The following is a 12,606-nucleotide window of genomic DNA, read 5'->3' as shown; positions in this document are numbered from 1 at the left end:
AGGTGGAGGCCAGTAAATGAAGGTCTGTAAATGGTGGTCAGTAGGTGGAGGTCAGTAAATGGAGGTCAGCAGGTGGTGGTCAGTAGGTGGATGTCAGTAAATGGTGTTCAGTAAGTGGAGGTCAGTAGGTGGAGGTCAGTAAATGGAGATCAGTAGGTGGAGGTCAGTAAATGAAGGTCTGTAAATGGTGGTCAGTAGGTGGAGGTCAGTAAATGGAGGTCAGTAGGTGGAGGTCAGTAGGTGGAGGTCTAGTAAATGGAGGTCAGTTGGTGAAGGTCAATAGTTAGAGGTCAGTAGATGGAGGTCAGTAGGTGGAGGTCTAGTAAATGGAGGTCAGTAGGTGAAGGTCAGTAGATGGAGGTCAGTAAATGGAGGTCAATAAATGGAGGTCAGCAAGTGGAGATCAGCAGGTGGAGGTCAGTAAATGAAGGTCTGTAAATGGTGGTCAGTAGGTGGAGGTCAGTAAATGGAGGTCAGTAGGTGGAGGTCAGTAGGTGGAGGTCTAGTAAATGGAGGTCAGTAGATGAAGGTCAGTAGATGGAGGTCAGTAAATGGAGGTCAATAAATGGAGGTCAGCAAGTGGAGATCAGCAGGTGGAGGTCAGTAAATGGATGTCAGTAGGTGAAGGTCATTAGATGGAGGTCAACAAATGGAGGTCAGTAAATTCAGGTCAGTAGGTGGAGGTCTAGTAAATGGAGGTCAGTAAATGGTGGTCAGCAAGTGGAGATCTGCAGGTGGAGGTCAGTAAAAGGAGGTCAGTAAGTGGAGGTCAGTAAATGGAGGTCAGTAGGTGTAGGTCAGTAGATGGACGTCAGTAGGTGGAGGTCAGTAGATGGAGGTCAGTAAATGGAGGTCAGTAAGTGGAGGTCAGTAGGTGGAGGTCAGTAGATGGAGGTCAGTAGGTGGAGGTCAGTAAATGAAGGTCTGTAAATGGTGGCCAGTAGGTGGAGGTCAGTAAATGGATGTCAGTAGGTGGAGGTCAGTAAATGGTGTTCAGTAAGTGGAGGTCAGTAGGTGGAGGTCAGTAGATGGAGGTCAGTAGGTGGAGGTCTAGTAAATGTAGGTCAGTAGGTGAAGGTCAATAGTTAGAGGTCAGTAGATGGAGTTCTGTGCTCTTTCTTTATATCCATCTCTCTGTATCTCCATGGGGATCTGTCACCACGGAAATATCCTCCGTGGCAACAGCTGTTGGCAGGCAGCTGAGGGCAACGCTGTGATGAAGTGTGACAGTAGGAGTATTTTTAACTCGTCAGCGGAGGTTGGAGGAGAAACAGAGCAGCTGATCCAGGATGTTTACACCCTGTGTTATTACTCAGTGTTATTACACCCTGTGTTATTACTCAGTGTTATTACACCCTGTGTTATTACAAGTGTTATTACACCCTGTGTTATTACTCAGTGTTATTACACCCTGTGTTATTACTCAGTGTTATTACACCCTGTGTTATTACAAGTGTTATTACACCCTGTGTTATTACAAGTGTTATTACACCCTGTGTTATTACAATTTTTATTACACCCTGTGTTATTGCAAGTGTTATTACACCCTGTGTTATTACAATTTTTATTACACCCTGTGTTATTACAATTGTTATTACACCCTGTGTTACTACAAGTGTACCGTGTTTTATTACATCTTGTTATTACACCATAATGTGTTATTACATCCTGTGTTATTACTGTTAGATAGATAGATAGATAGATAGATAGATAGATAGATAGATAGATAGATAGATACTTTATTAATCCCTCAGAGGGAAATATTTATGTCACAGCAGCATGTACAGGGCAAACATTTTTATATATTAAAAAAATGCACATTCTATACAATAAAATAAAATAATATCAAATAAACGAAATGAAATAACCCTAATCTAAGCCTAAACAACAGTGCAATGGATTAGAACAAAACAACATACAAGACAGCAGTGCCAGGGTGTTATTGTTGTGTGATGGATTTGGCCAGAGGTGATTTATTGTACAGTCTTATTGCAGTGGGCAGGAATGATCTCCTGTATCAGGAATGATCTCATGTATCAGGAATGATCTCCTGTATCTGGAATGATCTCCTGTATCTGGAATGATCTCATGTATCAGGAATGATCTCCTGTATCTGGAATGATCTCCTGTATCTGGAATGATCTCATGTATCTGGAATGATCTCCTGTATCAGGAATGATCTCCTGTATCTGGAATGATCTCCTGTATCTGGAATGATCTCCTGTATCTGGAATGATCTCCTGTATCTGTCCTTATGACAGCAGCTGGAGGAGTCTTTTGGAGAACGTCCTCCTCTGTCCCTGCATCAGGTGGAGAGGGTGGTCAGGATTATCCAATATGGATAATAGTTTCCTCAGCGTCCTCCTCTCCACCTCCTTTTCCAGACTGTCCAGTTTGCAGCCAATGATGGAGCCGGCCTTCTTCACCAGTTTGTTAAGTCTGTTGGTGTCTCCGGCTCTAATGCTGCCCCCCCCACCCCCTCAGCAGACTACTAGAAGTACAGTTCACTGGCCACAACAGATGGTAGAACATCTCCAACATCTCGCTGCACACATTGAAGGATCGAAGTTTCCTCAAGAAAAAGAGTCGACTCATCCCCTTCTTGTAGACAGCGTTGATGTTGGTTTTCCAGTTCAGTCTGTTGTCATGGAGACACCAGGTAAGTACCTCCACCATGTCCACCTCCTCTCCCAGAACTCTCAGCGGTTGTGGAGCCGTCATCTTCCTCCTGAAGTCGACCACCATCTCTCTGGTCTTGGCCACGTTCAGGAGGAGGTGATTTCTACCAGCCCACTCCACAAAGTCCTCCACTACTGCCCTGTACTCCTCCTCCCGTCCATCCCTTATACACCGTCCACTGACTCCTCCTCCCGTCCATCCCTTATACACCATCCACTGACTCCTCCTCCTGTCCATCCCTTATACACTGTCCACTGACTCCTCCTCCCGTCCATCCCTTATACACCGACCACTGACTCCTCCTCCCGTCCATCCCTTATACACCGACCACTGACTCCTCCTCCCGTCCATCCCTTATACACCGACCACTGACTCCTCCTCCCGTCCATCCCTTATACACCGACCACTGACTCCTCCTCCCGTCCATCCCTTATACACCGACCACTGACTCCTCCTCCCGTCCATCCCTTATACACCGACCACTGACTCCTCCTCCCGTCCATCCCTTATACACCGACCACTGACTCCTCCTCCCGTCCATCCCTTATACACCGACCACTGACTCCTCCTCCCGTCCATCCCTTATACACCGACCACTGACTCCTCCTCCCGTCCATCCCTTATACACCGACCACTGACTCCTCCTCCAGTCCATCCCTTATACACCGACCACTGCAGAGTCATCCGAGAACTTCTGCAGATGTCTTGACTCTGAGTTGTTCTGGAAGTCAGTGGTGTAGGAGGTGAACAAGAAGGAGACAGAACAGTTCCCTGAGGAGCTCCAGTACCACTGACCACCGTATCAGACAGCACACTGCCCAGACGGACAAATTATCATCTGCCTGTCAGGTAGTCAGTGATCCAGGAGACGGTGGACATGTCCACCCCCACCACCCGCAGCTTCTCACTCAGCAGCAGTGGTTGGATGGTGTTAAATGCACTGGAGAAATCAAAGAAAGTGATTCTCACAGAGTCACCGGTTCCATCCAGGTGAGACTGAGCTCGTTGCAGCAGGTAGATGATGGCATCGTCCACTCCCACATGAGGCTGGTACGCAAATTGCAGAGAGTCCAGTGAAGATTTCACCAGCGGTCTGAGGTGGGCCAAGACCAGCTTCTCCAGCACCTTCATCACATGAGATGTGAGGGCAACTGGTCGGTAGTCGTTGAGGCCAGATGGAGTCGTCTTCTTTGGTACAGGAACCAGGCAGGACGTCTTCCACAGCACCGGGACCTCCTCCTGCTTCAGGCTCAGGTTGAAGAGGTGTTGTAGGACCTCAGCCAGCTGGACGGCGCAGGTCTTCAGGACCCGGGGCCGATGTCGTCAGGTCTTCAGGACCCAGGGCCGATGCCGTCAAGTCCTCAGGACCTGGGGCTGATGCCGTCAGGTCCTGCAGCCTTGTGCTGGTGGAGTCTCTCCAGCTGTCTCCTAACCTGGCCAGTTGTCACAGAGAGGAGGGGGGGGGGGGGTGTCATGGCGTCAGTGGTGGAAGAGCCCTTTGGAGTTGAGGACTCTGTGTCCATGCAGCTCACCAGGGGGGACAGATTGGAGAGGGGTAAGGCAGCGGAGGTGTTTGGGGGTGTGAGGTGTGTGTCAGGAGACAGATGAGGGCAGTGAACTAAATCTGTTGAAGAAACAATTTAGCTCATTGTTCCTCTCCAGGTTCCCCCTGGTTGTTCCTCTCCAGGTTCCCCCTGATTGTCTCCCTCCAACCTAGAAGCCAGTAATCTCCTTCATCCCGGTCATCACCTCCCTCACGTTGTTCTGCTGGAGTTTGGCATCCAGCTTCCTCCTGAAGGAGTCCTTGCACTCCCTCATCTTCTCCTTCAGGTGGCGTTGCACTCTCCTGAGCTCCTCCCTGTCCCCAGACCTGAAGGCTGCTTTCTTCTGATTAAGAAGCACCTTCAGGTCACTGGTGATCCATGGCTTGTTGTTGGGGAAGCATTTTACAGTCCAGGATGGTACGGTGGTGTGTTCACAGAATTTTATGTATTCTGTGATACAGTCCGTCCTGCTGTTGATGTCCTCCCCATGTGGTCCACACAGCACATTCCAGTCCGTGGACTCAAAGCAGTCCTGCAGGGCGTCTTTAGCCTCCCGTGTCCACCTCCTCACAGTCCTGAAGCAGAGAACAGTCCTGAAGCCGGGTACAGTCCTGAAGCAGGGAGCGGTCCTGAAACAGGGAACGGTCCTGAAGCCGGGTACGGTCCTGAAACAGGGAACGGTCCTGAAGCCGGGAACGGTCCTGAAGCAGTGAACGGTCCTGAAGCCGGGTACGGTCCTGAAGCCGGGTACGGTCCTGAAGCCGGGTACGGTCCTGAAGCCGGGAACGGTCCTGAAACAGGGAACGGTCCTGAAGCAGGGAGCGGTCCTGAAGCAGGGTACGGTCCTGAAGCCGGGTACGGTCCTGAAACAGGGAACGGTCCTGAAGCCGGGTACAGTCCTGAAACAGGGAACGGTCCTGAAGCCGGGTACGGTCCTGAAGCCGGGTACGGTCCTGAAACAGGGAACGGTCCTGAAGCCGGGTACGGTCCTGAAACAGGGAACGGTCCTGAAGCAGTGAACGATCCTGAAGCAGGGAACGGTCCTGAAGCCGGGTACGGTCCTGAAACAGGGAACGGTCCTGAAGCCGGGAACGGTCCTGAAGCCGGGTACGGTCCTGAAGCAGGGAACGGTCCTGAAGCAGGGAATGGTCCTGAAGCCGGGTACGGCCGCGCTGTGGTCCGGAAAATGTGAGTGCAGCCATATCTCGGTGAAACACATGATGCTGCACTCCCGGTATTCCCGCTGAGTCTTTACCAGCGCGCCGAGTTCATCCGTGTTATTGGCCAATGACCTCACGTTCCCCATTAAAAGCTCCGGTACCGATGATTTATATTTCCTCCTCTTTGCCTTCAGCTTCTTGGTTTAATGACACTACACAGTCTTGCAGAATAAGAGTCTATTGTTTTTTTTTTTATTAATTATTATGATTATTATTGTTTATTATTACATTTAGAAAATTTCAAACATCGACATAGCTGTCATCAGGTTACCTCAGACTCTCCGGCTGCTTCCTTGTTCTGATGAAGCTCCTCCTCCGTTATGTGGATGTGTGCTTTGGTTCGTTGTGATGCTGGAAGGTGAAACTCACTTTCATCTTCAGTTTCAGTTTCATCTAAATCTTCAGTTTTATCTTCAGCTTCAACTTCAGCTTCAGTTTCAGCTTCAGCTTCCAGTCTGCAGGTTCTGTGAATTGAAGCTGTTCATGATTTCTTCCATTTTAAAGCTCCAGCTGCTCCACCATGTCCTCTGAGCCGCTGCTGACGTTGTTCTTGTGACAAACACAGTTCGGTTATTCGGTTATCCTGTTGTTAGAGATGTTATGATATGATGAAGAGTCATCTCCTCCTGTTAGAGATGTTATGATATGATGAAGAGTCATCTCCTCCTGTTAGAGATGTTATGATATGATGAAGAGTCATCTCCTCCTGTTCTTAGAAGTCCCAGACGTTGACAGAAAGGTGGTTTCAGTGCTGACGTTAGTCTCTGAACTCTGACAGCTTGTCTTCACTCTGAGACATCTCAGTGTCTCTTCATGTCCAACAGCAGCAGTCTGAACTGTCTGGACTGTATGGACACGGACGACTCGGAAACTTGACATGCTCATTTATTATTATTATTTAAATAATCTGTACGTCAATTAATCCGACTGTCTTTGTCTCCCCCCCTATGCTCTGACCTCCCCGTCTCAGCCGTGGTTGTCCCTGACGGGGCGTCTGATAAGGTTTGTCTCGGGGACGAGCTGGGCAGTGAGGAGGACCTTCTGTACGAAGAGTTTCGTAGTGCTGGACATCGTTTTGGACATCCAGGAGGGGGCGGCGGAGAGCAGCTGGCCATCAACGAGGTGGGTGGAGACTCTAATACTGATGGAGAACTGTGGTTGCATTAACGACCACCACAGCAGCTCTGTGTACATTACTACTGTAACACAGTGTTTTCATTCTGCCACCGGGGGCGCTGTTGTTGTCTTTAACATGAGTAATGGTTGGTTCAGGCTGTGGTATGTGTGTGGATGATCACTGTTATTAAGCTGTTACCATGGAAATAAATCTATCACATCACTTCACGTCCAGTCCATGAATGACGTCCATCCAGAACCTTTGTCTCAGAGAGCCTTCGCCCCACAGTCATCCTCACCGTAGGGAAGCAGCCTGTCATCAGTACAGGACAAGACTCAGATGGCTACTCGGGGGTCGTGGGGTTGTTTGGTTGTCACGGTTACCTGCTGTGTATTCTACATGTAGTAGTCCTGTTAATAATCTGTCCCTGTGCTATGGGTCATCATCCTCTGCTGCTTCATCATGTGGTCTCTTCTCTGTTCTTTTGATTGGTTGATGGGCTGCACTCTGACAGCCAATCAAAATGGAGAGCCAGCTGCAAAGAAAGCAGTTTCCTTCTTCTTCCTGAGTGTCAGAGTCAGCTCTGTGCTGCCACCCTGTGGAGAACTGATGTATGTGTGTCAAACGTTTAACGTGTGGGAACGAATGTACAAATCAGTCTGTGTGTGTGTGTCAGTTCCATATGACAGTGAAGTCTATGTTTGTCCTTTTAACTGGTTCTTGAATAAAATTGCAGATTTGAGAACATCAGATCAGGAAATGATAACATTATTTTGAGTTTTGAGTGGCTGCTAGTTCATGTTGGGACGCTGCGTAAAATATGTAAACACATTTGATTTAAAATAGAACAAAGACAACATATCAAATTTGGAAAATATTTTTTTGTATTATTTTATGTAAAATATCTGCTCATTTTGAATTTGATGGCAGCAACACGTCTCTATAAAGTTATCACAGGATCAACAAAAGACGGGAAAAGTTGAGTAACAATAAAAAAAAACACCTGGTGGAACATCTGACAACTAATGAGGTTACCATGGCAACAGATCAGTAACATCATTGGGTATATTGTGGGTAAAAGATGATTTCAGAGAGGCAGTCTCTCAGCAGTGAAGATGGGGAGAGGTTCACCACTCTGAAAGACTGTTAGAAAATAGTTCAACAATCTAAGAATAATGTTCCTCAACGTAAAACTACAAAGAATTAGTGGATTTCATCGTCTACGGTTCATAATATCATTAAAAGATTCAGAGAATCTGGAGAAATCTCTGAACACAAGGGACAAGGCTGGAAACCAATATTGGATGGTGGTGATCTTCGGGCCCTCAGGCAGCACTGCATTAAAAACAGACTATTCTGGAGTGGAAATCACTGCATGGGCTCAGGAACACTTGTGAAAACCATCGTCTGTGAACACAGTTCATCGCTGCGTCCAAAAATGATGTTAAAACTCTCCAAAGAAGAAACCAGATAGAAACATGATCCAGAAACACCGCCGCCTTCTCTGGACCGAGATCATTGAAGATGGACTGAGGTGAAGTGGACAACTGTCCTGAGGTCTGATGGATCACAATCTGAGATTCTGTTTGGAAATCATGGACGCTGCATCCTCCAGGTTAAAGAGGAGAGGGACCATCCAGCTTGTTATCAGCTCAGTTCTAAAGCCAGCATCTGTGATGGTACAGGATGCATTAGTGCACATGGCATGGGTAGCTTGAACATCTGGAAGGAAGCATTAATCCTGAATGATACTGTTCACGGATGAAAAATGGGCTGCTGTGTATTCTTGAATGTCATTTAACCAACATTTTATTTTAATTACACATTACAGTACATGAGAGGTATATTTCAGTAGGATTTATTTCCCATTATGTAATACCACTTTGTACAGAAGGAGGCGACAGTGACTCACTGTGCCTGCTCTCATAGTCTTCCCCTCACTCCTCATGTCTGAACAGAACCAACCTGACCAACACAGACTGTGAAGGGGGACAGGTTTCAGTGTAACACCGGCTCTCAGCGTGTCAGCAGTATGGTGAAGTGTTGTTGTCCTGCTGTTCGTAGTTGTTGTTTTTTGTATAACTGATGATTGTTAAGTCAGATAGTCTGGCAGTCATTGATCCACAGAAACTGGTGATCAGTGAAGTTTGAAGTTACATTAAAGCTCATTATTCTATTCAGGATGATAATCACACCCCACCCCCCGCCTTTCTCTGAGGGGTTGCTATGGCCCTGCCCCAACCACTCTGGTATCCAGGATATGCTGACACTCTCTGCATTCTGATTGGCTGGCTGCTCTGTCAGGGTGGAGGCACTACCAGAGGAAGGGGAGGTAGGGGGGAGAGGAGGGTGGTGGTGGTTGGACGGATGCTGAGGCAACACCGAGCACCATTTTAGAAGGAGACACAGATACGGAGACAAAAGCGAGTCAGAGGCGGAGCCAACGTCTGTCTGCAGGAGAAGCAGGAAGCAGGAGAGAGAGGAGCGCTCTGCAAAACAGACGGAGGACAAGAAGAGGAAGAACAGAGGAGGAGGAGGAGGAGGAGGAGGATGGTGGACCGGAGAGATGCAGCATCCCATCCGTCTTTCATCCTCACGTCCTGACCGAGAGAGACGAGAACACGAGCACTGAACCGGAGACAGATACAAAGGAGACGAAGAGGGGAGGTCCCTGTTTCACAGAGGAGAAAGGAGTGAAGGAGGAGGTCCCTGTTTCACAGAGGAGAAAGGAGTGAAGGAGGAGGTGCCTGTTTCTCAGAGGAGAAAGGAGTGAAGGAGGAGGGGAGGTGCTCAGCTCTACAGACTGCCAGCGCTCTGACGGAAAGGCTCCGCCTCCACTGCAGGCCGGAGCAACGCTGCTCATCGGCAAAGTGGCAGGAGAAGCAGAGGAGGTGAGCGGAGCCGAGCGGAGGAGGACTGCAGCAGCGGAGGACGCAGACGGAGACGGGCGAGGAGGAGGACGAGGGGACGCCGTGTGGTGTGCAGGCTCGGCCCTGAGGGAAAGGAGACGGGGGAGGGGTGGTGAGGAAGAGGAGGAGGAGGAGGCCAGAGGACTGATGGCGCGCGGCAGCGGCTCGGGGAGGTGGAGCAGGCAGAGGATGGGGCTGTTCAGCACCGTGCTGCGCTGTAACCTCCCCCCCGACACGCAGAAGGTGGTCGTCTTCATCATCATGATGCTGCTCATCGTCATCAACGTGGTGCTCATGTTCCTGCTGGCCTTCCAGTAGACACACACAAACACACACACACACACACACACACACACACACACTCTCTCACACACACACACACACACACACACACACACACACACACACACACACACACACACACACTCTCTGACACAGGATTGTAGCTGGAGACAGCAGATGAAGTGATGCTGAGGATCAGAGGAGGACCGGCCCGTTAACGAGCGGCGCTGCTCGGATTCATGGGAGTCCAACATGGCCGCAGCAGAACGCAGGTACACCAGCAGAGGGAGGATGTGTGTTCATGTGTGTGATTACGAACATGTGAACATATGAAGGGTTGTCGTGTCCTGCTGGCTCTCAGCCTCCAGTCATCAGAGTCTGAGCCGATGGTTCTGGTCCGGTTCATCCAGGCTGTGACGTGTGTGTCTTTGTGATTCCAGTCGGCACCGCGCTACTAAACATGCTGATGCTGCACTTAATCTGTTTCACTCATATGTCAACAAACTCCATAAAAACAACCAAAACCAACATGTTAGTCCGTCTCTCAATACTTTCCTACTCCGCCCTGGGCAGGAACCACTGATGTCTTTAAAAGTATCCACGTGTTTAGTTTCATGTTTAAAAAGACTCAGGAACCCCCCCCCCCACCGCACGCGCACACACACACACACACACACACACACACACACACACACACACACACACACACACTCACACACACACACACACATGTACACTCTCTCACACACACACACAAACTCACACACACACACACACTCACTCACACACACACACGTACACACACACGCACACGCGCACACACACACGCACACACACGTACACACACACACACATGTACACTCTCTCACACACACACACACACACACACACACACACACACGTACACACTCACACACACACACACACACACACACACACTCACACAGACACACACAAACTCACTCACACACACACACACACACACACTCTGAAACACCCTCAACCATCAGTGACGTCATCATCCATCAGTGATGTCATCAACCATCAGTGATATCATCGTTGGTTTGTGAACATTATGAATCCTCCAGTTCAGATTCTGTCCGTCACCATCTTGTTAGTTCGGAGCGGTTCGGAGCAGGAAGTGACCATATTTGGACGAGCTGGGGGAGGAGCCAGCGGTGGATCTGACCGATCTGATTGGAAACCTGACGATACTACGTCCCGCCCACCGATAGCTGTAACCTGACTGCACCACAGGCCTGTCAATCAAACAGACACGCCCCCAAAAACAGGTCTTCTTGAATCTTCTTTTCTAATGAATGAGGGATTATTTTCAGATGGACCTCCAGAAAACTAATAAGAAGGAGTGACTTTAGCTAACAACACCGAGATAACTGATGGACACATTTTATTCACTTTGGATTTGATGAGAGAAGTTGAATGGGAGTCTATGGAGCCGGAGGCTTTTTGGAGTCGACCTCTAGTGGCACTCGCTGGTATTGCAGCTGAAGACACTTCTGGATCGGAACCATTTTACAGACCTGAAGCTACGAACTCTTTAATAAACAGTTAATACACCAAACAACAACTGCTTCAAGTGTGGGACACGTAGAGCTTTTCAATGGATCTATTGTCTGAGGTTTTTTTTTTATCCAGTCTGAGGTTTTATATAGTTTTTTATCCAGTCTGAGTTGATTATAAACAAAGTCAATGCAAAGACACGAACGTCCACAAATTCACGTTGTCCTCGCACGAGTAACATGAGGTGAACATTCCCATTGTGTGTGCGATCACGTAATCAGAGGATTGTGGTGTCATGTAGTCAGAGAGGAATCTGGAAAGACCGACAGCAGAGGGAAGATGATGTGGGTGTGTTGCTTAGCAACAGCCACAGCGTGTGTTTTCCTCATCACCATAAAGGATCAGTGGAGCTGAGAGTCGGATCAGAGAGAGAAAGTAAAAGCAGTGTGTCTTTCACACTGTCTCCTCTCCCCCAGGAGGAGACGAAGGAGATGGAGGAGACGGCAGAGATGAAGGGACACTGGCTCAGTCACCATTGTGGATGGTGTATGGAGTCTTGTTGACCCAGGGGTCTGTAAAGGCAGAGAAATATGACCATTGCAGAGTCTCCATCAATAACTCTGCCTCCTCCTCCCCCTCGTCCTCCTTCTCCTTCTCCTGCAGGAGGTGGTGGTCTCTATGCTGGTTCAGTGTTCATCATCACAGCTCCTGCTGCATGATGGGAACCACACCTGCAAATACCACCTGTTCATCTTCTCTGGGTCTCAAAGACCAGATCTCCCATCAGGACTCCTCAGATCAGAGTCCAGGTCTCCTCTGGTCTCGTGTCCTTTCCTGGTCTCTGTACCAGCAGGTCTCCTCTGGTCTCGTGTCCTCTCCTGGTGACTCTTGGTCCCAGCAGGTCTCCTCCATGCTGACATGTTGATGACCTCATGAAGCTGCCGTTAATTCAAATCAATGTTATTTATATAGCTCTAAATCACAACACAGGTTATTTCATGGTACTTAACACATTAAAGTCTTTACAGCAAAACATTACAATATTATACAGAGAAACCAACAATACAGCAATTCCCACATAAGCTAGGAGGGAAAAACTCCTCTTTAAGGGAGAAAAACCTCCAACAGAGGGAAGAAAAACTCCCTTTAACAGGAAGAAACCTCCAACAGAACCAGGATCAGAGGTGGGCGGAGCATCTGTTAACAGAACCAGGCTCAGAGGTGGGCGGAGCATCTGTTAACAGAACCAGGATCAGTGGTGGGCGGAACATCTGTTAACAGAACCAGGATCAGAGGTGGTCGGAACATCTGTTAACAGAACCAGGATCATAGGT

General features: G+C 48.7%; 1 protein-coding gene across 2 annotated transcripts in view; it reads left to right on the top strand.

The window, feature by feature from the left end:
* The window catches only part of arhgef4 (Rho guanine nucleotide exchange factor (GEF) 4), a 47,586-nt gene that overhangs the window by 13,252 nt on the left and 21,728 nt on the right, over window positions 1–12,606 (top strand). Inside the window, exon 2 of one of the 2 annotated variants that reach the window (XM_069151192.1) lies at window positions 6,414–6,565. In XM_069151192.1, coding sequence (XP_069007293.1) covers window positions 6,414–6,565 — 152 coding nt within the window. Of the gene's footprint in view, window positions 1–6,413; window positions 6,566–8,910; window positions 10,024–12,606 lie in introns of those variants that run through there. The other variant, XM_069151193.1, reaches the window with a different exon arrangement.

This window comes from Embiotoca jacksoni, unplaced genomic scaffold (assembly GCF_022577435.1).
Source record: "Embiotoca jacksoni isolate LCO1_2020_lvr unplaced genomic scaffold, fEmbJac1.0.p SCAF_17, whole genome shotgun sequence".
Taxonomy (NCBI): domain Eukaryota; kingdom Metazoa; phylum Chordata; class Actinopteri; family Embiotocidae; genus Embiotoca; species Embiotoca jacksoni.
The sequence above is the reverse complement of the archived record's forward strand: the minus strand, read 5'-3'. Positions and strand labels throughout refer to the sequence as shown.